The sequence below is a fragment of the Antennarius striatus genome, chromosome 18 (genome assembly GCF_040054535.1).
Source record: "Antennarius striatus isolate MH-2024 chromosome 18, ASM4005453v1, whole genome shotgun sequence".
In the NCBI taxonomy this organism is placed as follows: domain Eukaryota; kingdom Metazoa; phylum Chordata; class Actinopteri; order Lophiiformes; family Antennariidae; genus Antennarius; species Antennarius striatus.
In genome coordinates, this window is record NC_090793.1 from 13,403,108 (window position 1) to 13,430,995 (window position 27,888).

A 27,888-nucleotide genomic window follows, 5' to 3' on the forward strand; every position below is an offset into this window, starting at 1 on the left:
CTGACATTTTGCTGACATTTTCTTTTTAATACTGTCAATAGAATGAAGAGTTGGCTTTTGTCTCTCGGGAATGATAAAGAATTTTTTTCATAAACTTTAATAAACCTAATTATTAAATGATTAATTGAATACAGGGTGGCACTGTGGCACAGTGGGTAGCGCTGTCGCCGCACAGCAAGGCGGTTCTGGGTTCGGGTCCCGCTCTGTGCGGAGTTTGCATGTTCTCCCCGTGTCTGAGTGGGTTCTATGCCAGCTGGGATTTCCCCGCGACCCGCTACAGCGGTACAAGCGGTTAGAAAAATGAATGAATACTTCTGTAATGAGTATAACTAGCAATTGCAGCCATAATCACACACTACCATTGTGTTATGTGTACGACTGCAGATGTTGAGAATATTCAAACTTTGGTTTGTCACTTGACAATGTGCTTTGTTTCCTTTCAAAAAATTTTTTACATGATCATGTTTTTGTTGTGCAATCAAGAAAAACATTTAGTGACTAAAACACTTTGCTGAGCAGATATAGCCAATGGGTGTGACTCCAGGAAAGTTAAGAGGCTGGGTGAAACATACAGTATATTCGAAAAGATCATACAGCTTTTTTAAAAACTTGATCCTTATCCTGTTCAAATAATCCAAGAAAATAAGACTAATAAGGGGAAAAAATATGCGTGGTCCCAACAAAAAACATTCTGTATAGAGAATCAGACGACATGTGCACCATCAGATCAGTATTGTGGATGCAGAGCGTGTTTTGATTACAATGGTGGTACAGGACAAGATATGAGCCCCGCTGACTCAAGTCACCATATAACACAAGTCACCATGGTAACAGAGGATGCATCATTACAACGGGTGATGGAGAAAGAATATTCACCACGAGCATCGCCGCCAACCTATTCTATCTGTTTAGAAGTCGGTGATTCGAAGCTCCAAACAAATGCAGAACATCACATTTTTGCGCACCACAACCACAGCCGAAGCCTGGGCGACTACAGGTCACGTTGGCGCTTCTTCGTATTACATAACTGCATTGAATTACATTGCGAACAATTATTGAACGCTGACGAAACCACATGTACCACATAACGACATGCACGACATTTGGAAACGTAAAAAAAAAAATAAAAAAATTGTTTAATATCTGATCTCTCGACGTTTTGCGCCAAACATGGCACTATCCTCCAGCTTTAGTCTACAAAGTTGTATGGGTCTGACATTTTCAGTTTTGCTGCCCTGATGACAATCCAACAATATATGAAACTGTGACGCCAGTCGCCCCATCAGCTTGTGCGTTAATTCACCGAGGAGCCTGTCTGAGCCACACAAAGCATCCAACATTAAGGCTTCCAGAATGAGATCCATGGATGTGCGCCTACCTGTCCGCAGGTTGAAGGAGAGACGGGCTTCGACAAGGTACGGGGTGTCACTCTTGGAGCGGAGTCTCCGGATAGATCTTCGGTCTGTGCTGCCGTCTGGAGTAGCCATCAAACTGAACCGGTGTCCGGGGCTGACTGCTGCTGGCCGACGCAGGGCAGACGCAGGCAGAACCACGGCCACTCACACACTGAGAGGTAGTTATTGATGGAGAAAAGGGAGAGTTCAGAGACACACACACACACACACACACACACACACACACACACACACACACACACACACACACACACACACACACACACACACACACACACACACACACACACACACACACACACACACACACACACACAACGGGGGAGGGGAAAAGAGAGGGGGGGGCTTGAAATAGGTTTTACAGTATAGCTGACTATTCGACACGATTTTGCGATATTTCTTGTGGCCTAATAAATTTAAAGGGTCAGTGATATTCAAATATAAATAAAGAAAATGAATGTCTCTGTATATTCCTCATGAACAAAACATAATACTGAATACACTACACCACACCACACCAATAAATAAATCATTAAATTTAAAAAAAAACAAGCAAGAAAGCAAATTTTCTTTAATAATAATAATAATAATAATAATAATAATAATAATAATAATAATAATAATTACTATTATTATTATTATTATTATTATTATTATTATTATTATTATTATTATCATCATCATCATCATCATCATCATTATTATTATTATTAGTAGTAGTAGTACAATGAAAATATTATAGGAAACAAGATCAAATGTAACCTCCTTTTTGTACGTTTTTTAGTACTGTATCGGAGAATGAATGAGTAATTCTGAATGAATGACATGTACAACAGTCTGCCACTAGGTGGCTCTCTAAAACTACACCTTCTTTTAAGACCGATTTCCGGTTGAAGCAGATTTTTTAGGCGGAAGCTACGACAGACAAACACATTTACGGCACATGCAGATGCAGTGATAGAAGTAAACAAACGGCACATTGTCCTCCTTCACTAAGTAAGCAGGTAAGTCAAATACTGTGGGACCATATTGGTAAATTATATTAATACACATGCTTTGTTCGTTTTCATTTACGTGCTTAATACAAGTTTGGGTGCACGCGTTAATCCCCACTGTACACTTTACCATTATCGAGAGACATTTGTAATCCCTGTCTTCACGACGTCACGCTAAAGCACCAAGTTTGGGTTTGGGCGTTTGCAAATGTCTAAGAAGCACTTCGGCTTGAGTTAACTACTTGTACCTTCCATTTACTGTCTAAAAATGTGATAATTCTTTGGAATTGGAGTGGCTGGTTGGAAATCATTGAAGAATTATTCAAACCCAAGATAACCAGCGAGGAGGTTTAACAATAATTACAATTTAACTCTAATTTATGGAAATAAGCTCGTTGAGTGAATTCTGACTTCACCGTTTCAGACATGAAGTTGGGGGAGAATTGAAAACCTTTATATATTTTTGTTGATGGTGAATGGACGTGTCTAAAACGTTAGGCTGTGCAGCCTGTAAAACCTGCTCAGACAAGCTGGGAGTGTAACCAGGGAGTGTCCAGTAGCCTCTTTTGGTGCCAGGTGTATTGAGAAGGCATTTAAATACTTAACCTTACTACTGTTACTCTTAAAATGTGTTTTAGATACAGTCACAATCATTTCCAAAGAGCAGGTTGCGTTGCATACTTTTGTCTATGCAAAAGAAAAAGGATATCTAAAAGTGGTTGCCGCATTTCATTTAGAAGATGTCTCGCTATTCTGCATGCTGGTGTTTTTCATATTATTTAAACTTCTGTGAATGTTTTTCAAAATATGTATTGCTAGGCTTTTAAAGCCAAGTTAGCACTTTTGCATACGTATGCCTACATCACTCATGCAGTCCTGTCTTGTTTTCACTTTGGCATTTTTAACAACTTTATGTAAAGGAGAACATATTCATAAAGTTGCACAATGGCAGACTGACATATTGACTTGGGTTTTAAATGACATTTTCTATTTATCGCATGTCAGCAATTTATATATATAATTCATTGCAGTGAAGAAAAATAGCAAATGTGGTATTTCTTGTTTTTTATTTTGTGTATTCTTAAATTTAGTGTCAAGTATTTGGTATCAGGATTTTTTGGGATACTTGTTCGAATTTAATCCATGTGGTGACCTGTTCTTGTTTGCAAAGCATGAGACTGTAAATATGGCCTATATTTGATTTTAGAAGAGTGGCGATGGAAGATGATTAACTAGATAAGTAGAAAAAATCTGCACCTAGGTGCACTTCCACCACATAATATAAATTAAGCACCGGCAATCAGTGAGAATTAGTTAAGATGATGGGTAAATGCAGGCTCATGATGCTTACACTAATCTGAAGGTGTATTTTCATTTTGCATTCTGTCTTTGGTTCTGATGTTCCTCTGTTCCTTTGTAGCAATAATCACGATGCTCCTTCAAAATCGAGCTGTGTTTGCGCTTGGGCTTCGTGCATTCTCCACCAATGTGACAAAAGGACCTTTGATGGACCCAAGACTAAAGTCAGGTAAAGAGAAAGGTGTAATGATGTTAATTCATAACTTCTGCCAATGATAGTTGGAGGAGGATACTTTACAGGTCACTTTTGTAAGTGCGTCTGTTGTTTGTTAAGACATCATTTTGATTGATTGATGTTGGGTCCGATTTTGGACAAGGGAGAGATGATTACAGTTTCCTTTCCCTCTATATTGTTAACTATGGCCTTGCATAATATTTTGCTTGTAATTAATTATACTACCATTATTATTATTACTATGGCTACTACGACTACTACTACCTCTGCCACCACTACTAATAATCCTAATACTACTCATACTAATAGTAATATATCAATCAGACTCAGACATTGGTTATCATGATTGCCACTTTGTGCGATTGGGTCGAGAGACCCGGCACTGCCACCACTGTTTATGTAAGGCAGAGCTATTCAAATGGATTGCACTTATCTGTGACACGTAAGAGTTTATATCTAGATTAAAAATAGATTCTAATCCACAATTATAGATAATAATTTTTTTACTGATAATAAAAACTACAGATTATTAACACACAAGTAGGTTGTCAGGATCAGGCCATTAATAAAATCGAGGCAGATCTGAGTAAACAGTGTTCAGTTTTATTACTGTGTCCACCATGACTGAGAGTCCTGTGTGCCTGGTTATCCTGGCCAGTGTTCATATGTATACTAATACCTTGACTTGCGAGTTTAATTTGTTCCGTTACCAAGCTTTTAACTGAATTATCTTATATATGAAATCAATTTTCTTCATTGAGATTAATTGAAATGCCATGAATCTGTTCTGCCCTCCCTACACCCGCACACGCACGCACGCACGCACACACACACACACACACACACACACACACACACACACGCACACAAACCCCCATTTTTTGTTTGTTTTTAATTACAAATATATTACAAATATAATAAAAGAGAATGGGAACGTTTCATAAAGTGTTGGAGATTAGATAATTTGAGCTAAGGGGAGATGCTGGTGGAGGAGATTGGAAGAGTGAAGTTTATGCTTTTTAGGTTGCTTTATTCTATCACGAAGTATTGCCTAACTTAATTTCTCTGTAAATTTTCTAATGCTGCAATTATCACTGAACTTATTAGCTACAATTTTTAAAATTTGATTCCGCTGAACTTTTTCTTTTTTTCGCCACACTTTCCTCAGTTTTATCTGCTTGTAACTGTGATTTTGGCTTGCAAAGAAAAACAACAACAGAGTTTCAGTACTGAATAACTGATGCTCTGTTTTGTATTTCTTGTCATGATAGAATTAGACTAGTCTGGGGTAATATTAAGAGCACCGTCACACACTTGCAGTGTCATTTTTTTAATAGATTGATGGATATTTGGCATTTTTTTCAGGCAAGATCAAGCTAAAAATTATGTAAGCTTGGTTATGCTGACTGCATTAATTATAACAAAATAATAGAAAATACTGTTAACGTTATCTCCCCCTTCTTAATACATGAATCTTTGGATTCTGTTAACATTGGCCTTTATTTCACAGAAAAAGAGATGAAACCAGTAGAGCGAGAGGAGAAAGGTAAAAGGTTTACTCTCAAACCCAGATGTTAGAGCTAATAAACATTAATGCAAAGACAAATTACGAAATACCAATTTGGATGGTCGAACAATAGCTTATATTTATGCAGTCTTCAGATACTGATCCTCAAATCTTTCCGATTTCTATGTCTGAATATGAATGTGCTCGTTTGTGGTTGTCAATTTAACAAGCACCTGGATCTCAATAGCGCTAAAAACCCTTTACAAATAGCATGGAGACAAACACAGGGTCAGTAGTTTTATTAAGTTTTTAATATTGTGTTGTCTAGTTATATTAAACTCTCTAACAGTTCATTCTATCCATCAGTCTGTGGCCCTTCCCTCATCTGTTTAATTAAACTGCTGGTACAAGTCTAGAGACTCATTCTGGCTTCCTGTAACATCTGTAGTGCTACACAAGTAATGAGTCTGATGAAATGAAAAAGGTTTTATGTGCCAGATTGTTGTCGGTAAAATGCTCTGTGTTTTTAGCCTTCTTCATGCAGTCACAGCAACAAAACAAACCAAGAGATTGTCTACCTCTGGGGGATAAGGCCCCTAAAGTTCTGAGTCTTGAACCGCTCCTGTTGAATGACATGTTGCCTTTCTCTTCGTTTTCCAAGACATGTCTGAATTCAGAAAGCTGTTTTCCAAAGCGAAGCACATTGCAATCATCACGGGGGCAGGCGTCAGCGCAGAGAGTGGAGTGCCGACCTTCAGGGCAGAAAATGAGAAATGGAGGAAGTGGCAATCTCAGGTAATTCTGAAAGAAAGCACATCGCACTTACTTTGTTCTAATATTAGTACTATTATTATTTCTTTATGTGGTTTTATTTAGGTCAGAGCTTGTTTGGTCTAATTTCGAGCTGTGCTCTTGAGCTGTTGCTGTGGAGTGGGTGTATTTTCTCAGCAGCTCGGTGGATTTATTCCAGCAGCTACAGCCGGTAAAAGGAAGAAGAGCATTTGTTGCCTAATCTGGATCCTTGTGGTGGGCTGCAGCAAAATTTACCTCCAGGGAATAAAATTAAAATAAAATTAAAATCTTTTTTATGAAAAAAGTCATAACTTCTGATTGATGTATTTAAACTCGATCCATGCTGCCCAGGTTTATTTCTGTTAATGTTACACTCCCTTATCAGCACTCACTTGAGTTTCAACTTAAGCATGTTGACATTGCCCTGAGACATGATTTAAATTCTTCAGGATCTGGCGACCCCAGAGGCCTTCTCTCGCACCCCGTCCCGGGTCTGGGAGTTCTACCATTACAGAAGGGAGTTGGCTTTGAGGGCGAGGCCAAATGCTGCCCATCTGGCTATAGCGGAGTGTGAGGCTCGGCTGAGGAAGCAGGGGCGCTCCGTGGTTGTCATAACTCAGTGCATAGATGACCTCCACCAGCAGGCTGGGTCCAAACATGTGCTGAGAGTTCACGGTGAGAGGCAGAAGCAGCGGCATTTTATTGGACATATAGACAGACTCATCATTTTTTGAACGATTAAATAAAAAATCCACATTAAAGTAGCTTTGCTTTGCAAAAATGATCAAACAAAAAGATAGGTGAAATGCAGGGGTTTAATTTCCCTGTATTGGAGTATAACCTGATGAATTATAACTGCAGCCCTGAAGCTGCTGTCTAGTCATTCATCCTGGAAATTATGACATCATCTTACATCCTGGGGTTTAGTGGGAGATGGAAACATTTTTGATTCATAGATGCCGTGTTGATGTACAACCAATCCACGAGCCTCTGTGGGTAGTATTCAGTGTCGGCAGAGTTTAAATCAAAAAAGTTCTTGTAGATGATATCCTTGTAAGCATTGATTTTTTTTTTTTATTTCCTCATTTTATTTAGATAAAACTGGGGGACAAATATTTGTCCTGATTCCTTCAGTCAAGTTGTTTTTCAGTTAACCACATATGGGACATAAAACTATCATTGTCAGCATGTTCAGTGGCTGGGGACATGTTTTTTATGACTCCAGCAGGCTTAAATGACAAACAGCTGTGTTGTGTGTCTGTGTGTCTGTCCGTGTCTGCAGGCAGTCTGATGGAGACACGCTGTGTTAGCTGTGGAGAAGTGACCGTGAACAAGCGAAGCCCCATATGTGCTGCCCTGAAGGACAAAGGGTAAAACCAGTGCCTCTGGAGTCTACGCACACACACACGCACACACTCACACACACACACACACACACACACACACACACACACACACACACACACGGTAAACATCAGGTTTCGTGTCCTTATCTCTTCAGTCTGACTTCTACGTGCTATTTAACTCACTGTGTTTGTTCTAACATACAGTGCACCTGGCCCAGATGTTGCCGATGCCCCGATTCCTGTGGATAAACTGCCGAGGTGAGATTACTGTCGCTTCATATTAATAACACTGTGGGTCAGATTTATTAAGCCTTTTGTGCTGCATTTCTGATGCACAGAAATCCTCTGTTAAACTGGTACTCCAGCCTAAAAATGTCTTTGGTAAATTCTGTTCAGCAGCAGTGAAGTGTAGGTCTATCCTTTATCCTTATGCATTTTGGGTAAGGCTTGTATAGATACTAGGAGGATTTGTACCAGAAGTTTTCTCAACATTCTCCCTTTCCTCTTGGAGCTTAGGATACTAGTTTCGCCAAGACACTGTCAAGTTATCAAGTTTTGATTAGCATGCACACATTGTGATGAACAGCTATCAGTGTGCTTTACGGTGTCTGACTTCCGACAATTGGTGAATTCTATATGCAGGAAACAGTTCCTGCTATTCTCTGTATGATTTTTAATTATTGACTTGAGTTTGATCATTGACCTCTGTCCACGATCTGCTTGTTTTGGCCAGTAACTCTTTCATAAATTCAGAATGATATAAGTGATCAGTTAAGTACTGATGCTGCTGTGTCTAGGTGTGATGAAAGGGACTGTCATGGTCTTCTGAGGCCCAACGTGGTGTTTTTTGGAGAAACTCTAGACTCTCATATCCTGACCAAGGTGGAAAAAGAGATGGAGATATGTGATCTCTGCCTGGTGGTGAGTTATCTCCATCTTGACAAGCATCATGGATAATATTTAAATCAAGTATTAGTTTAGAATTTTACATACAATGCTGTATCATGGATCTCATGTCCATGCTGATGAATTGCTTCCTATTGTCAACTTATAGGTGGGCACGTCTTCAATTGTCTACCCAGCAGCCATGTTTGGCCCCCAGATTGCATCCAGGGGCGTCCCAGTGGCAGAATTCAATATGAGCGTTACACCAAAAACTGAGTACTTCACGTAAGTCAAAGATAAAACACTACCAGTACCATAATGAATTAAGTTTGCCTGTAAATATATTTGAAGGGAAAACCAGGAATGAGAACGTCTTTCTTGAATTTTAGTGCCTCCTGCTGGCATCATAGCCAGTTGTTATGACCCCCTAACCTTCATTGTCTTGTTGTTTTTCCATGTGTGATGCATTACAGGCACCATTTCCAGGGTCAGTGTGGAACCACGCTGCCTCCAGCTTTGGAATGGCACGAGTCTTAGACCAGTTAAGAGTCAGAGGAATGACGTTACAGAGCGCATCTGAAAACCCACCTCTCTGATATTGGGGGTGAGGGTGGGGGACAGGGTTTTCAGATATTTCTTTTTCTAAATGCCTTAATATCTCTGCAGCTTTAGGTGCTGGGTTGAGGACGACTTGTACATTTATCGCTTTATACTTGAAAACAGTTGTATGAACTGGAAGCATTATTAGTTCTGTACATCATGTCTATTAATAGTTATGCTGGAACTACTAATATGCAGCGTAGTATGATAAAAAAAACTAAATGGTTACTTAGAGAGGACAATATGTGTTCAGATACCAGAAGATGTTGTTTTTCCTTACAGATTAGCTGATGGTGAAAGATGACTAGATTTCGTATTTGGTGCTTTAAAACTATGCTGTAGTTCAGAACGTATTCCGTTTTATTTTGTCTCATCCTACCAAGTGAGCAGACAAACAACACAATCCTGTGCCTTTCAGGGCTGTTCACACAACCTTGACCAAATGCTAGCTTTGAACCTCAAGTGCTAATGAACCGCTGCTACAGAGGTTTAGCATCTGACTGCGGAGGTAGAGAGAAGGAAACTCACAACTAGCATCATTAATTATCAGCCTCTCCTGTGGTTTGATTGTGTCTGTAATGACATCAATAAAGTAACTTCTGTATGTCATGATACATGATACATTTGCTAGTTTTACACATAAACTAAAAGTGATGTTTAAATGTACTGTTTCCATTTAGGAAATAATTATAAGATGAAGTTTGAATGGGTAGAATATTAATGGAGTTATTTTTGGCCCATACATGTAATTTTCCTGGTATTGTCTTTTTTTATTTAGAATTGCTGAAATATTTCATTCACATTCATTCATAGTGACTAATTTCAGCAATGCACAAAATACTACTTCACATACCAGAAACACAAGATGGCACCAGTGGCTCAATGACCATTTTAGTCCCTTTATAATTACACATAATCAGCCATAACTAATTTGTCTTGTTTTTGCATAGTTCATATGTAGACATTAATTTCATGTGCTCAAACTTCATCTTGCACACTTTCTGTGTATTTCCTAAATGACATCTTTTTGTTTGTGTTTTAAGAAATTACTTCAAATGCAAATTGTAATTAAAAGCAATCAATGAATGACATAAAAATGTATTGGAACTTTTTGTTCCTGTATTCTGTTAAAAATGTCAAAGCAATAATATAGAACATGATTATTAAAACATTAATAGTGCAGTTTCTGTTTTTGTGTGTTACTGTTTCCACTACAAAATATTATTTTTGAGCTCTTGCAAAAAACTTACAGTAGATTCCAGCACGTGACTTTTTGTTGTGTGTCCATCTATCCAGGATATAGAAGGTAAAGAAAATATCTTTAAGGCTTTCTGGTATGTCATACATCTTCTGCAACTCATTCTGGAATACAGTATAGTAGAAGTGGAAAAGCTCCTACCTGACCCAAAAGTGCTTGGGTTTACAGACATCATCATCGGTGGCAGCTCCACTAACATCTCTGTCTCTGAATGGGGAGGCGCGTTGACCGGATGATGGCGTCTGTGAGGCTTGGAATGCGACCGTCTGTGTGTGATTTGCTGTGACTCATTCTGCTGGAGAGTGGTATATGATGTCCAGCTATATTTGTTTGAGCGTGTATGTGTGTGTGCATTTAATTGTACCAAGAGGGCGGAATGTGTCTCAATGTGTGTTAGTGTTGCATATTTTTCCTCTCTGTATGCAGACTGGCAGAAGTGTCAGACCAAACCAGGTCAGGGTGGGTGAGGAGCCGTGAACTTCAGATACGTATACTGTAGATTCACCACTACATAGAGCAAGCTGATGTCTATTAGGCATGGAGTGGCTCATTCTTCCGTTTCTGGAGTACACTAGTGGCATTTCTTAAAAGAGGAATCTTCAAATGTCACAGAAAACTAAAAGCAAGTGTCAAAATAATGACTTGGACAAGGGTAATGGAAATTTCTGCATCTAAAAATAAGGATAACACATTTTATATCACACTCTGTTGAAATGCAGCCAGGTGGCAACTCCATTACCATCCTGTATCGGATACAGTGAGTCACTTGATGTTATGCAATGCATCTGATGCCACTTGGTATGGTTAGTTATAGTTGGTAGGTTTAAATCACTCTGAGATAATCTTATGTACATGTAGATGCAACACTAACGGCACACACATTGTACAGGCATCAGTCCAGGGATCCACATCGGTCCTGACGTTCTGTCAATAAATCACATAAAATCTGCTGCTGATTGTTAGCCTTTTCATCTACTGGATATTGATGATTCAACTTTGTTAGCAAGGTCAAAGTATGTCTTTGACAATGCATTTAAGAAGCGTCATAATCAGTGGACAAAATTAGGTGGAAATGGAGACTGACTTGGGAAATACTGTATCCAAACTAGATTTCTTAATGTAAAAAGCAATGGAGCCACTGCAAAATATCACATTTTAGTAAATTTTGTAATTGGATCAAACTTTACATAGATTTATAATCTACAGACCTGTTTAAAAAGGCATAGGTGACCAGGCAGCAGATTATTTTTTGGTGTTGGAAGTGCGCTGGAACATTGGTGTCATGAATATTATTATAGCATAGTTACACTCACAATGCATAGACAGGCTGGTGTTGAAAAGCATTTCAGTGTTTAAGGGTTAATATTTCACTTAAAGAGAGATTTTTAAAAGAACGATCTGTTACACTTGGAATTATAAGTGGAATATGAAGTTGTTTAACAAACAAAAACGGAATCAAAAAGAAGCAAGACAATGTGCATAGCAATAAAATAAATATAAACTGACTATGGACCATTAGTTCACAGCACTGGAAGGAGAATGGGGTTGCTTCATAGGCAAACACACTCATGCATATTCACGAGCACTAACACACACAAAGACGGTTAGCAATGCTTAGCCTGCTAATCTCCTCGTGCTCTCTTCTCACTAACCTTTCTCTGAACTCAGCGTGTTTTTGATTGATTTGTCTGCAAAATAATCTGCTCTAACCCCTTCACACCAGGCCCATCGTTGCTACATCATACATGGTGCATTCAGGTGTTACTGGAACTCTTAACGCTTCAGATATGAAAATAGCACGTGAGGTGAAAGTGAAATTAACCATACAAATTTAGCCAAGGGGCCAGGAAAAATCAAGACAAGGTATCTGAAAGGCATTAAAATTGTTCCACAAAGCTGAAACATCTTGTGCATTACATTAATGCATAAGATGAGCGTTAACCATTAATAATGCAAATATATTGATCAGAGTAGATTGAAAGAGCGAGTTGCTTTCCTCATATGAACTTTGTCATAACTTTAACATCTTGGCCATCATTCCTATTGGTAATAATAGTATCACTGCATACATTTGAGATCTGAGGCCACATCACTTAAGAGTAATACACCACAGAGATTTTGAGAAAACTTTATCCGGATGAAGAAGCAGTGAACCAACATTCACCAAGTTAACCTTCAGATACAACTGATAACAGATCTGTAACAATGGCCCACAATAAGCTGTGTAGTTTTCCAGTGGAGCTGATTTGAGTGTGTGTCTTTCTGTCTGTCCTGGTCTGTCTGTCTCTCCTCGGCCTCATGTGCTGCACAGCCAACGTTTCAAGCACTCAGATTCAGTGGGGCATGTGATCCATGGGAAGACAGCCTTTGTGGGAGGGGACACGGCACATGGATTGGACACAAACACACACACGCACACACACACACACACTGCCTTTCCCAAGATTACTTGAACGATCACAAGCTTTAAGAGGATTTCACAATGAAGGGGTGCTGCACTTGACTCTCATGCAACTGACGGTTATTGATCCATTTAAAGCGTGTGCACAGACACACGTGTGAACCAGCACGGTTGTTGTTTTGTGTCATTATAAACAAGCTTGTGGCCTCGCTTCTCCTTTTTCCAGCGTTAACCACTGAAGCTCTACTCTTCATCAGTCTGCTCTTTTCAGCTCAGGTCTGCCTTGCCATAATTAAAAATGGCTCCAATCTGTCTGCATCACAGATTTGAGACTTTGGACGCAAAGGAGCCAAACTGAAACCCACACCTCACTGATGCAGAATAAATACAGAAAGACAAGGAGGATCCTGATGATTCTCCATCACAGTCTGCAGGTGTCCATAAACAGAGTGCTCTAGCTGTCGGGCTTATTAGCAATGCTGATGTGCTTGGAAGATTAGAAGGGTGGTGTTGTCTGCAACAGAGGAGATGGAGATGTGTGGGGCTGATAAGCAAAAGGTTGCAATCAGCAAGCTGTCATGCAAAAAAAAAAAGAAAAAAGGAGAGTGCCGTGTTTTTGGTCTGCAGCATCAGTGTTACATTTGATGGTAATACTAAATCAGTCCTCCCAATAAATGAGTAAAAGATTTAACACTGAACTTTCGAAAATACTATAAAAGACAGGAAATGTTGATTTTTACAATAGCTACTTTACATTTATAATTCAAGACACAGGGTCTCACATATGTTCATTTATTATAGACGTAATTATTTATTTTAGCAGAGGACTGAGGACAACACAATATACTTTAAGTTATAAGACTATTTCGTCAGCTTGAGATTGTCTCCAAGCCAACAGCGATGCTCACAAGACGACCAGCTGAAATGTGTTGTATGTAGCATGGCGTGTTTTTTGAGACACAACCCAAACCTGTTTGGTGACCTTGTTGTTGCCAAACCGAGAAGCGCATCAGCAGTTGAGTTATGTTTGAATTGTCTGGAGTAACGGGGCTCTCAGATCTCACTGTTGTCGCTCTGTTGTGAGTGTTTTGGAGAGGGGAAAGTCACTTTCCCCACTGAATGAAGGATAAGCCTGTGGATTTTTTTTTTCCTAGAGTCCAGTTTTGATTTGGTAATTATATGTGTATTATGTTTTCAGCCTTGACAGATGGCATCCCGCAGGTTCTCGCTCAAGGTTGGATTCCAGCTCATTTCATTTAAGATTACATGGGAAACAGATGACTTGTGGCCATATTTGATTTATACTGTTTGTTCTTTTTCATGAGCAGAGGAAAGTAAATAGATTCATCACTCTTTTGTGTAATATAACAAAGTATCTTGCATGTGAACCTCATATTTTCACACATATCTTTTACAGTTTTCTTATCCTTCTCGGATCTGGCTTTTTGTAGGAGCAAAACACCTGACTGGTGAATGTGAGAAAAGGTGTTTTTTTTTATTTATTTTTTTTAGCACATTTTAATTAAGGCTGACATTAGCTAATTCACAACATGAATTGTGAGGCTCTCTTGGGTCTGCCTTGGCTGTTTCATTTACTGGTGTTGAACCAATTTGTCTGCGACTATAAGGTTAGCAATGCTTCAACCATAGCTGGGCGCTGGTGGGACTCAGTGGCTGCTGAGCTATCATGACAAATGATCACTTGATGACAAGTGTAAAACAGTATTTAAAAGGAGGCAGCACCTCTGAGCGATCTTTTTTGATATGTAGCTGTTCTTCCTTCATCTGCTTTTCTTCTTTCTGCATCCCCCTCCTGTACACAACCAATGGCGTGTGAGCTATCCATTTAGGTGAACAGAAACATCCTGTTTGTTGGAGAATTTAAGACTGTTCAAGTCTTGATGAAGGATTTTTTTTTGGAATTGAAAAAGACATTTTCACGGCTCTCTATCACATTTGAGACATGACCAAAGGCCCGACATGAAACGTTTGCTAAGATCTTTTGTACTCTAACGATCAGCTTTTGGAAGGAAGCTATACAACTGACATGTGGCTGAGAAGATGTTAATTGCTCCAGAGAGCTCAAGCTGTTGAGTCATCAAGCTGTTATTCACATATTTTTTTTTGCAATGTAAATTTATCAGATACATAATCAGCTGTTTTTCATCAGCTCAGATGATCAGCTGTTTGATGTCTCTCAGTCAGGAAGGTTTTGTCTGTGAATAAGGAGTGTGAGACATAAATAGAAAGACAGGTATAGGAAGAGGAAGTGAATACAATTTTTAGCAGAGGCACGCAGCAGGTAGTAGACTACTGTCTCCTTGTCCGATGCCCTTGGATTGTAGCGTTGCTGCAGCGTGGACTCCCACAAGACCTCTCTTTGTTCTCAGAAGATAAGGGTGAGCAGAGATCGTGATCGTGCACTTACATCTAAAGTGCAGGGAATAACTCTTTTATACCTCACGATGCCTTTTGCTCTCTTCTCGTGATGTTCCCAACAACCAAAAGGTTTCCCGGAAATTCTGCACACCTTCACACCGATGCAAAGAGAGAAACCGTCAGTTGAAGTCCAAAAAAAGAAGAAGTTCAAACTTGCATGTGCAGATACACAAATGGCAATTTGAATGTCAGATTTTCATCGTGGTTGAATGCACAGGTTGACATTTACATCAAGGAATGTAAGATTTCTTGAAACGCTTGAAAAAAACAAAGCAGTAACGTTCATTATTGAGATTTATTTTGGAGCTGCCGCACTTGGAATATTGACACATTGATGAGAGTGATGACAAAAAAAATCAATACCAGATTAATTACACTCTGGTCAGCAGACTCTTAATGATGACAGTGTTTGGTTTAATTTGCATAATACCTTTGCCACAGTCGTGTCACTGACATGCAGTCTGCAGTAATACGGGTGTGTCACCAAATAAAGTCCAGTGAAGAGTGGAAGTGTTTAACTTTGGGCATAAAACAGAATATTATCCTAAAAGCAACATGCTCTATACATCCTGTAGCCCACATCTTTGTCTCAGAGGAGCAGGGATAGATAATCTAAAGGAGAGAGACTGGCAGACAGAGATGAAGGAAAGGTTGAAGAGTCTTTGTTGTGGACAAAGTAATACAGCTTTGTAAACACAAGACACACAAAAAACATGCAGTAATACTTGTTCACAATGGAAGAGTTTATGTTAATTCTTCTATATTTATTTTATTTAGGTTTAGATTGACAGTTGGTCTGGTCTGCAGTGCGGATTAAAAATACAGTACATGTTAAATATATAATATAATATAATATATATATTAAAATATGTATTTAAAATATATATAATTCATATGTACATTTACGTTTTTATTTGTGTATAATCTGAGTAACATGTTAGAAAAGAAGATAAAAAAAACATAGGTAAGATTGTGGAATGGTACAAAGAAAAGTTCTGTGAGTTGGTATCATGATTGAGAGTGAATAGGTGTCCTGATGGGTGGGTGGGGGGGGTTGACTACCTTTTTAGGTATGTGACCAAAGGGGGGGGGGGTGCATATATGCTTCTGTCTTTTTCAATTAGGGCTTTCTTTTGTAGATTTATTGTTTGGATCGTAGTTCCAAAAAAAAAGTCTTTTTAAATGTCCAGAATCCAAAGTCATTGAGTTTAAAATAATAATAACCTTTAGGAAGCAGTTATATCTCACTGCCCCTGCCTGATTACTGACTTGAACAATTAAACAAATACCATAATTGATAAAGATCAATTCTCTGTCACCAGGTCAAACTACTGATTGGAGCTTCTTAAACTGTTTAAGAGACAGGATGTTGAAATGTCTCATTCTCCCTCAGAGCGCTCACTTTGATGCTTCTCCATGACCAGATTGCTCTTTTATAGAGCGCTGCTTCTTTTATTCTCTGTATTCAATCGGTTGCCAAATACTTCACTTCTCTGTTTCTATTTTGACTAGGCACCATCCCTTCCCCTCTCTTTGTTTACCTGTCACACTGTGCGCATTCATTCAATAGCTGAGTTAGATCAGTGAATGCCGGCGCACTAACAGCTGAGAGAAGGAAGGGAGGGAGGGCCGAGCTATGAGAGTGGGGGACAGAAGGCATGTTAACGTCCTGGTAGAGTGCAGGACTTTGGCATCCATCTGTCACCTCCTTCCAGCCTCCCTGGCACTGACGGGGTCAGGGCAGCGGCGGCCGGTGACGGATGACTAATCATCGCCACAGTAATGAATGAGACACCACTCCCTGAATGACAAGAGGGTGCTGGTTGGGGGAAGGTGGCGTCCTCAGGGGGCAAAGCAGGAAACATATGAATGACATGCAAGGATGACATGCGTGCATGCATTCCAAGAAGATGCTGCCATGACCCTGTGAGCCAAGGTTTCTCCTATAGGCCGGGGCAAAACAGATGCGCAAAACTGTCATCTTTGGAGAATATTGAGACTGACAATGTGTCCATTAACGGATGTGGAGGAGACAGGAAAAAACAAGCACATTATTGAATAAACACAAGTTTAAAAAAAAAAAAGAAAGCACATTGCGCTGGCTTTAATGGTGGAAAGATGTGGAGGATGGAAGAGAAAATCAAATTCTGGCTGATGCACGCACTGTTTTCTGTAAGATCGGTGAGTCGAGCTCTGCAGCCACACTAATCAAATCGTCTTGACTGTGTGTTGAGTAGCTGAGACCTGTCTTATCTTCACCTCATAATGCGCAGGCGTGATCCTATCTGAGCCCCGCAAAAAAAAAAAAAAAAAAAAAGAAAGAAAGAAAGAAAAAACAGAAAAGCTTTTTACCATCAGAACCCGACGGTCGTGCGCGCTGCTCCGTGTGTGGCGCTCCAACGAAAACAACTGACAGAGCTATTTTGCACATCGCATACAAATAAAGCCAGAGCATGGAGGTTTGTGTGACGGGTGAACAACAACACACTTCAACCTGTGGATAGCGTGGAAGCGCGTCTGGCGGTCACCGGCCGGTTTCGGCTATCTGGGACGCGCCGCCTTCATTCATCCTGACTGCTTTTTGCGCGTCGGCTGTCGCGGTCGGCGCAGGGATCCGGTGTTCCGTTTGACCTCAGCTGTGAGCCAGGTATTCGGTTTATGAATGGCACTGACATGGAGGAAATACCGTTTCAGAAAGTCAAAACCAGGAGGAAGAGAAGTCACTGTCCACCGGGTGTCCCTTTGACCACCATCGTGTGCGAGGACGAGTTCGACTGCAAGGAGCTGGAGTCCCTGTTCCATAACTACAACCTGAAACTGGAGCAGACGTCTACGCTCAAAGCCCTGGCCGTCCTCATCTTCATGTCCGCCACACTGGCCGTGGTGGAGTTGCTGTCGGGACCCAGCCTTACCATCTCAAAGGGGTCCCATCCGGTCCACTGTGTCATCTTCGTCTCTCTGTTCATCGTAACTAATGTCAAGTACCTGCAAGTGACTCAGCTCCAGCAGATCGTCAACCTGACGCTGCTGTTCGGCTTCACGTTCTCTTTCCTCTGCTGTCCCTTCTCGCTGGGGGCGATGGGTCTGGAGCCGCCGGTGTCCCCGGAGCAAGGCATGTGGCAGCTCATCCTGGTCACCTTCGTCGCCTACGCGCTCCTACCTGTGCGCACACTCCTGGCTGTGGTTTTGGGAATAATGGTCTCGATTTCACATTTGATTGTGACCGCCACTTCTGTCACAGTGAAAACACAGAAACTGTGGAGGACGGTAGGTACAGGCTCACTCGGTCATTTCTTATTTCCCACTCATTTCTTATTTACCACCAATAAGCCTATAATTATCACAATTTACATTTGTGTCTGTGTTATAATGCACAATACAGACACATGCTGCTGATCTTACTGTTAGGAGTTCAGTTCAGCACCAAGGAGAGCTCCGTAGGGAAATTTGAGGAAAAAAAAAGTGGAATTGTAACATCACCTTACTTGATCTAAATATGGAATAGTTCACACGTGAAGGGGGATTATGGATAAAAGGCTCGGCTTTAACTCCAGGTGGCAAATGTATAATGAGACAACACAAACTTGTGCCTGGGATCCTTTTTTTTTTCTTTCTTACTCCTATCGTAATAATAAAGAGTAAGTGATTCTGCTTATAAACAAAGGTGGAGAGGTGAGTGGAGTACTAGTGTAGGCCATAGCTGGTGTGGATGCTGCTTGAAAAGTAAAGCCAACAAAGAGCAGTCTGTATACACTCCTGGCTCTTTCCTCGGGGGGATATGATTCAGCCCCAGCGGTGCAGGATGGAATGAAGAAGAAGAGTGACATCCAAAAGTAGGGCAAACAGAGGTGCAACACACACACACACACGCACGCACACACACACACACACACTCACACACACACTATGTTTCAGTCAAGAAAAAAGGGCAAAGTCATACATGCCTTTCTCCTGAGCCGAAATAGCATTTGGTACACCACCCTCTGTACATTTATATCTCTTTTTTTTCCATTACAATGCAACACACACACACACACACACACACACACACACACACACACACACACACACACACACACACACACACACACACACACACACACACACACACACACACACACACACACACACATTTCTGACTGTCATCAGGTGTAAGGAGAGAGATATGCCACATCAGTCAAACCCTCCTGGGGTTATGGAACATTTCTGGCTCTGTGCAGCATATGACATGAAGACCGCACATTTCTTGGCAATGAAAATTGAGACATGATGAGTTTGTCACACCCTCGTATGATGACAGCGTGTTTGCAAGAGGAGATTGTTTTCCTATATAAGATACCTGCATAGCCATGTGAAGGACAGTGTTAGCTGGACTACCAGAGATAGCTAATCCATTAAGCTTAGAGATGAGCTGTGTGGCATGACCCTACATAGCCCAGACTTGCACCAACCACCCACCTAGGTCCCAGACACTCAGCCTACAGGACTGTCTTGCTTTCATGACATGGTCTAAATGAAATGTCTTATTACTCAAAGAAGTGTTGTTGAGAATATAACTTGGAAATAAGTTATTTCTAGCTCCGTGCTGTCCAGCTGGGAGTCTTGCTGTCATGTGTTGCAATGTTGTCTGTTTGGAGGAGACAGGAGATTCTTTTTAGTGCCACACATAATTTATCGACACTTCAAAAAGTTTGGAGTTGTACGACATTAGTTTACCACCTTGCATGTCTGCTTTGTTATTAGATCCACATTCACAGCACATTCACTCTCTATAATTATAATGATGACTATAAAAACCATAACCAGCCCCAAGGAGTCGTTTGTTTTTGCTGCCATTAACATAAAGTGATAACATGAAATGAAAGCACTCAATGTTTACCACATTAACGCTCACCAAAAGCAATTATTTCACATGGAAAATAATGTAATGGTTGGATTTTATTTGCTGTATAAAACTGTAGGACGCTACATGTTACTGATAGGGAATGGGAAGAGAGTCTGTTGAGGACAAGGCAGAAAAACAGTCTTTTCAAGGCCATCCATTATTCATCAGATTAGGACACATGACTGATAAAGCGATAAGAGTTTGTTAAATTTATTTGGGTGTGTATGATCCTTTGACTGTGTACAGTATTCATCCTGAACGAAGCATAAATCCATTCCAATCACAGTATTTTTCTTCAGGCAAAGCGTAATGACTCCTGTGAAGAAACAAAACAAAACACACAAACGGTTTGTGATATGAAGAAATAAAATCCTTTCTTATAAATATGCAATCACCACCAAGAGGGTGACAACTTACCAGAGAGGTGAATATAGGACCTTGTTTGGTTTGTGTACAAAGTCGCAGCCAGACAATCTCAGCCAAGCAGAAAAAAACCCCCATTCTTTTTCTTTTGTGTCCTGCACAAGGTTGAAGCGGCCATACTGCTGTGCACTCGCTGTGATTGATGAACTGGGCCACAGATTCACGAGCACTTTAATGTCACAGACCCCAAAATAGACAACTATTGGGTCCTGTAACCATCTCACCCATCTCACCCTATTCACTTCTCTTTTAAAAGGTCATTTGATGCTCTTGATTTAGTTTTAATGAATCAGATTTAAGCTTATTTGGTGGAATTGAAGTCATGAAAGTAAAGCCGTAGAGTACAGCTGTCATAGATCACTATATAAATATCTACAGTATGTCTATTTAGATATAGATATAGTTATATAAATGTGTTGATAAATGGTTTGACAATCAGGACACAAGCTGTATCGCCTAATTTTTGTGTGTTTATACCAGCTGTATTTGAGAATTAAAAGAGTGTTTCGTGTTTTTTCCTGTTTGCAGTTGGTTGCCAACACAGTGCTGTTCACCAGTGTCAACCTGTCAGGGATGTTTGTGCGCATCCTGACAGAACGAGCCCAGAGGAAGGCCTTCCTACAGGCTCGCAACTGCATCGAAGAGAGGCTCCGCATGGAGGACGAGAATGAGAAACAGGTACAGGCGCCCGTATGCTGCTGGATCCACTGGTAAAATTAGATACCCGCCCCCATCTCCCTCTCCCTCTGTCTTGTGCCAACAGTCATTCAACACATTAATCATTTCCGTCAGATTTCGCACCTTTATGGCTGATACATTTGTTATCGCTGCTGATGCTGATCTTATAATGTTAACTGGATAAATGTATATTTAAATGATCTATTTCTTTCTTCTTTCCAACACACACACACACACACACACACACACATACACACACACACACATGCACACCTAGGAGCGACTGCTAATGAGTCTGTTGCCCAGGAACGTAGCTATGGAGATGAAAGAGGATTTCCTGAAGCCCCCAGAAAGGATCTTTCACAAAATCTACATCCAGCGCCATGACAATGTCAGGTAGGACCCTAACATTAGCACCAACCCACTACAAACCAGTCCCAGCGATATTTAAAACCTCTCTTCACTGTAAACTGATTAATGGGGTGTTGTTTTTTTCGCTGCTATATTCTTTGCACTTGAGAATTTCCAGCTAAATTAGTGGCATAAAAGCTGTCTAGATGTATTATGGTATATAGTAAAGAGGAACTGATGAACTTGACCAATCATGCCATTTAGAAATAACACTTAGGGCGAGCCAACGTAGTGTGAGGTGAACCAGCAGTGTCCAAGAACATTAACATTGGCTCAAGCTGCAAAAACCGAATCGACAGTCGGTCCCTGATTCACGTCTGACTCGCTCATTGTCAATCCTCCTAAAATGCTTAATGTGGTGCAACTTATTTTAAGATTAACAACAACTTCTATTTTCCACGGGCAACAAGCTTTCTTTAATATGGTCATACTTCTACTAAGGATAAAAAGCCCAGCGCTTCATGTGCAAACTCGTGGTCCCAACACATTTCAGGGGCCCCAGGAGAAATAAGAATTTGAGATTCATATCTGTCGGGCGCCACACATGTTGATGACTGCCACATATAAACCATCTCAACGCGGGTACAGCATAATCTCTGCTGTAAATAGGAGTAAATGGATATTCTCTCTCTCTCTCTCCTCTCTCTCTCTCTCTCTCTCTCTCTCTCTCTCTCTCTTTCTTTTATTTTGTTAAAGTAACTGCTTGTCAGAAGACAGAGTATTTGCAGAGGATTTGCACTTAAAGCAGAAAAAGACAAGAAAACGTGACTGCTCAGGAATTTTTAATCCCAATCTCCCTCCTTTCAGAAAACAAACCAGCAGATAATCATGTTTTTGTAATGCTTGTTTCAACAAATTTAATGTCTTCAGGTATTTTATTTTCTTTCATTAGTGGAGAACCTAAAAACTAAAAAATATACTTACTGATACAGTGTATTGTTAACAATACAATGTTATTATTATTATTATTATTATTATTATTATTATTATTATTATTATTATTATTATTATTATTATTATTATTATTATTATTATTATTATTATTATTATTATTATTATTATTATTATTATTTGTAATAGTAGTAGTAGCAGTAGTAATTGAAGTAGTAGTAGTAGTATTAGTTGCTACGTATCGCGAAGCGGTGATGCGTTGTCAGTGTTTGTGTGTCCGTCTGTCTATTCGTCCACCAAATATCTTCACAACCGTTGCAGATAGAAAGATGAAACTAAAAACACATCACTCGGGTGGCAAAGGGGAAGGAGATGAGATGATGACCTTGAACTTGAGAAACTAGGTCAAGGTCAAATTTCAACTTTTGTAGTCTTGTGAGACACAAAAGTGCTTTAAATAGTCAATAAGAGTGTGGGAAGAGGTGATACAGATAGAAGGTGGTTTAATATCAGTATGGGGAGGGTTCATAAACGTTTAAATTACCGTAAATAGTTTGTCGCTCTATCGTGGAATTTGTTAATCGCGTGTGGTTCCTGGAACACATTAACTGTGAGGAATAACAGCGCACTTTTATATCTTTTTAGGTACACATCTCTGAAACCTGATGAGATAGAATAACAAAACAAAAAGCAACATTTCCAGGAAACTTGTGGCACAAAAATGTGTAGGTCAGGGTAAAATGTTGAATTCAGGGGTGTTGCGGGATGTTGCAATTTCTGACTGCCTTGTTGTTTTTGTCGTTGTTGTTATTAATATTATCATACAGCAGTGCAGATCTCCCTTCTCGTGCTTCTTTAGTGTATTGTTAGACTTTTACCAGTCCGACGTTTCTTTGTTATTATTCCTCATCTTCTTCTTTTCTTCTGTTTTCATAGCAGCAAGATGGGTTGAGGAGGAGAGTTTGTTTAGCCTCAGGATTAAATTGCTACAGAGGATTAAATGCAATGGAGACTAAATTCTTTCTGTGTCTGCCCCTCTCTCTGTCTCTGTCTGTTTCTCTCTCTCTCTCTCTCTCTCTCTCTCTCTCTCTCTCTCTCTCTCTCTCTCTCTCTCTCTCTCTCTCTCTCTCTCTCTCTCTCTCTCTCTCTCTCTCTCTCTCTCTCTCTCTCTCTCTCTCTCTCTCTCTCTCTCTCTGTGTGTGTGTGTGTGAGAGAGAGAGAGAGAGAGAAAGAGAGAGAGATATGGTTAAATGTGAACAGATTCCAGTGGAGCTCAGCTGATTGCTTTTGTGTCTTGAACTCCTTCAGGTAGCGCCACCCTTAGAGAGTGATCTTAACTGAATACAGACGTGATTTATGTGAATTGGGTGGACTGTAATTAGAAAGTAAACAGTGTGCAGCACATTGTATTTAGAGTTTTCTTCATTACAACACTGTAGACAGCATTTGATTTGATTAAAATCCAGCCAGGGTAGCGATCACTCCTCAAAATGAATCTAGTTCTATTTTTCTAAATTGAAAAAAAAAGAGAGCTAAAAACAAAAATGACTGCAGAAGGAAAAGAAAGGTTTCGAAATTGTTTCTTGGTTTTTCTGCCGACGTGACATTTTTTAATTATTTAAATGATAATACAAAAGAACAATATTATGATCCATCACATTTGTGGTTTAATGAAAGAGCATTCTCACTTGTCATTACTTTATCATTTAGCAGCTGCTTTAAGAGAGCATGCTTCGTTCCTGCTCTGTTTTGATTCCTGAACATTTTCAGCATGTCTATTTATAACCGCCTCACACAAAAGCACTAAATAGGAGCACATCCATGTTAGATCATTTCCACCAATGAAGGCATTCAGGCTACAAAATAAATGAACTGCTGCTTTAAAGACTTTTATTATGTCATTTTAGCTTGTGCTAAAATATTCAGAAATCAGAAAATTCCCTGTAGTTTTTGGATAATAATTTATATTCGGATATGCTGCTGCAAAGTTGTAGTTTATTTGCTTAAAATGTGTGCTAAGCACCTTGCTCATCTTTGTTAGCCTCTTTATTAGCCTGACATCAGCACATATCCTGCCCACATACTGTAGCTCTGGAGGGGCCCGTCCAAAGTTAACCCTTGCATCGACACACGGCTTGTATCTTCCACTATGTAATTAAACCAAAATCACATCAACCAAAATAGCTACAGTAATGCCTCCCACAGAGGGAAATGGGAGATTAGCATAATTATGGGAATAACTTTCCCCAAATATGTGCCATTGGAGAGGAAATAATGGATGAGGGTGTGAGGGAGGCTGAATTGGACAAATTAGATATTAGATCATTTCCAGCCACCTTGGGAATATCATGTTTGTATTGCATGACTTAATCATTTGAACTGCTGTGCTTTGCCTGCTGAAAATGAGTCAGAAACTGGAGTTTGGAAATGAGGTGTCAACATTTAGCAGTGAATACAGAGCTAAGCGGTGACTCGGGCCGTCACGTCTTAAGCATGTGTCTATAAATAAGTGTCAGATGTTTGTGGCATAAACTTCATGCTCAACTTACATTTGTCAATTCAGTTTTCCTACTCTAGCACTTGTAGGTACAGATATTCTTGTTATTTTTTATTTTGCATTTCTGTGATGTGCCAAGCCATGAAAGTAAAAAATGCTGTTACATAAATATTTCAGTCTTAGCAACCTTTGAACAATGTATTGACCACACACCAGCCACAGTGTGCGCTGTCCAGACCTCCATAATGACATAACAGCATGTTCCTGCATCGTTCTTTTTTTCTAAAGACAACATTTCTCTCCAGCATTAATCGAAATGGATCCTAGAACTTGTCTTCAGTGCATATTTTACGTAAAAAACAGAGATGAAAGTGTGCAGGTGGTTTAGATTATGCCAAAAGTAAAAATGTGGTAAGTTCACATGAGGACACGAGCCACTGGAACCTCAATGACGTGTTCTCTTTTAAAAACAGTCATACATTTTTCAGCCTCAGTATTAATTTCTTTTTCTTTTTTTAAATGCCTAAAAATTCAGATGACAGCAGTGATTGGGGCTGTGGACATCAAGGATTCGATCGAATATTGACTTACAGCAGAAAACATGAATTTTAGTAGTTTGTTTCTTATGTTACTCATGTCGCCACATTTTGTCCAACATAACTGAATTAGACAGAGATGTACTATAAACCTCCTCGTGCAGACACATCCCAAAAGCAAAGCTTTTGAAATAATTTGCATTACTCAACCAGTGTTTTTTTTAAATTAAATAGTGAAATTTGGGAAAGCGTGTTGAAATCTCTGAAGAAAATATTAGTTAATCTTATAAATATTTAAAGAAAGAGCCGACAGTTCATCGACCCTCTGCACAGCTATTATCGTTAAACTAATCTCTACATTTAAAAAACATCCACGTTCCAGCTTAGTTTAGATATGAGTACAGAAGGATGACTCATCTTACACTCAGCTAAAGTTTATTTTTCAGTCCTCTAAAAATGATGAATGGCTGGAGATATTTGGGTAAACGGCATAATCTGCAGTTGAACTTTTATGATGTCTTATTGAAGATAACGTGTAAGGAAACATTTCAGCTCTGAATCAGGCTTGAAACCAAATTGGCCGCACTATTTTGAAGGATTGAGAAGTGTGCATATGTTGTGATATCTGATTGCTCTAAATCAGTTCTAAATCAGTCCAGGTTTTGTTTTTAGAGTTTCATCAGATTGAAGTGTGTAGTAAGAAACTAACAAAGTACGGCAAAACTGAGATGCCCTACAACCAGGAAACATTTGTCACATAGCGCTGGTGATGCAACCACCGGACATCTAATCTACTGTGATATTAATTTAGTATTTTATTGTGAAAGTGTAAAGTCACAGGCTAGACTGTGCTACTAATATTAACATTGTGGTTCATAGCTGCTGAGTCATTTCAATCCTTCCACTCCCTTCCGTAAATAAATTTAAAAAAATTATTTATTTTTCCACCTCACTGTTCAATCAATATTAAAATTACATGCATTAAAAAAACATGATTTCAGTTCCGTCTAGCACCTTCAGCGCTCACAGCCCCACGTAAAAAAAGTGCCAAAAGGGGCTACTAGCCCCCCCAGAAGACGGTGAGAGCACCACTGAGGTTGCATTATGTCCTACAACAGCTGCTAACAGGACGTCTCCACCTTGATCCCCAGGAGGATGCTCTCCTTTCTATTTCAAAGCTCTCTGCTTCACTGCGCTGCCAGTCAGTAAAAGAAAGGAGCAGGCTCTCTCTCTCTCTCCTTTTAATTTTTTAGTTTTTGCTGCTGCGGGTCATTAATTTTAATGCTTGATTCATTTGCTGTAAACATATTCAACAAAAACACCGTCGAAGCTTATTTCTTTCATGAAATTATGAGCGTCGATCACATCCACCACCCCATGATGCAATTTCCTCTGTACTACAGAATCCAGTTTAACGCTTCTTTTCTGTCTCTGTTGCAGCATCCTGTTTGCAGATATAGTCGGTTTCACCGGTCTGGCATCCCAGTGCACTGCCCAGGAGCTGGTAAAACTGCTCAATGAGCTGTTTGGAAAATTTGATGAGCTTGCCACAGTGAGTTCTTTTCCTTTTCTTAAAGACACGTCTCTGTTTTCATAATAAAATGCTTTTTTTTTCCTTCTAACGGACCACTGTTCAAACTTTTCTCAGTGCCAGGAAGTATACGTGTGTGTCGCTGTGGCCACAGGCTGTTGGCACATGCCATTACTGTAGCAGCTTAGCATGATGTCACATTGAATACTGGAAGCCCATATGATGCTTAATATGATTATCCAGTGCTTCATTTGAGGAAGAGTTGACAGACCTTTTTAATCTGGGCCAGATTTACTTAGGGCTAAACCTCGGCTCCACTCTGGTCATGTGAATGGACTAAATGAAGGAGCCGCCTGAATGCACTTGTCCTGATCTGCCTCGGTCTGCTTGTGGAAACGGTTTCTCCCATCTGTCAATATCTATGACTATGTTGCAGAAAGTCCAATCATTTCTATTTTTGTGTTATTTTTTTTGCGAAGGATTTGCAATAGTTAATCTCGTTACTTTTGGACATGATACCATCAATGGTCATATTACAAAATACTCCGGGTGTTTTTACTGGATTTTACTTTAAGAAGTGTTTATCAGAAACAATGCAAATGTGTAGAAAAACCTGATATTGCTTGTCTACCATCATTTTCATTTTCTGTTTGGCTGACATGTTGCGTATCTGTGTTTGGTCAGAGGGTTGAGCCCCTGCAGATTTCCCCTCCACAGCCTTATCTGCATGTAATCTGGCCTCTATTACTTACACTAGGCACATGCCCTTGTAAAATCCATTAATCCAAAGGATTACGGCTAACCCTTTTTTTGCTTTCATAGAAAGTTTTGCTTGGCGCTGCAGACAGCTTCTATTTTTAACTT

General features: G+C 39.8%; 2 protein-coding genes across 3 annotated transcripts in view; both read left to right on the top strand.

Moving 5' to 3' along the window:
* Positions 1–2,333: 2,333 nt before the first annotated feature.
* On the top strand, positions 2,334–10,249 carry LOC137612208 (NAD-dependent protein deacylase sirtuin-5, mitochondrial-like). The gene is made up of 9 exons (XM_068340620.1): positions 2,334–2,419; positions 3,831–3,938; positions 6,113–6,246; positions 6,693–6,918; positions 7,526–7,613; positions 7,794–7,847; positions 8,387–8,510; positions 8,644–8,759; positions 8,948–10,249. Exons 2-9 carry the CDS (start codon positions 3,842–3,844, stop codon positions 9,009–9,011), a joined length of 903 nt encoding a protein of 300 aa, XP_068196721.1. The 5' UTR covers positions 2,334–2,419; positions 3,831–3,841; the 3' UTR covers positions 9,012–10,249.
* A 6,600-nt stretch (positions 10,250–16,849) lies between these two features.
* The window catches only part of LOC137612024 (adenylate cyclase type 1-like), a 32,699-nt gene continuing 21,660 nt past the window's right edge, over positions 16,850–27,888 (top strand). Inside the window, exons 1-4 of one of the 2 annotated variants that reach the window (XM_068340321.1) lie at positions 16,850–18,439; positions 21,009–21,158; positions 21,436–21,554; positions 26,934–27,045. In XM_068340321.1, coding sequence (XP_068196422.1) covers positions 17,831–18,439; positions 21,009–21,158; positions 21,436–21,554; positions 26,934–27,045 — 990 coding nt within the window. In that variant the 5' untranslated portion in view covers positions 16,850–17,830. The remainder of the gene's footprint in view (positions 18,440–21,008; positions 21,159–21,435; positions 21,555–26,933; positions 27,046–27,888) is intronic. The other variant, XM_068340322.1, reaches the window with a different exon arrangement.

Excerpts from the sequence above, each read along its gene's own strand:
- LOC137612208 (XM_068340620.1), top strand. The coding sequence starts at position 3,842 with ATGCTCCTTCAAAATCGAGCTGTGTTTGCGCTTGGGCTTCGTGCATTC. Across the intron at positions 6,919-7,525 it reads ACATGTGCTGAGAGTTCACG|GCAGTCTGATGGAGACACGC; the intron begins GTGAGAGGCAGA and ends CCGTGTCTGCAG. Across the intron at positions 8,760-8,947 it reads CCAAAAACTGAGTACTTCAC|GCACCATTTCCAGGGTCAGT; the intron begins GTAAGTCAAAGA and ends GATGCATTACAG.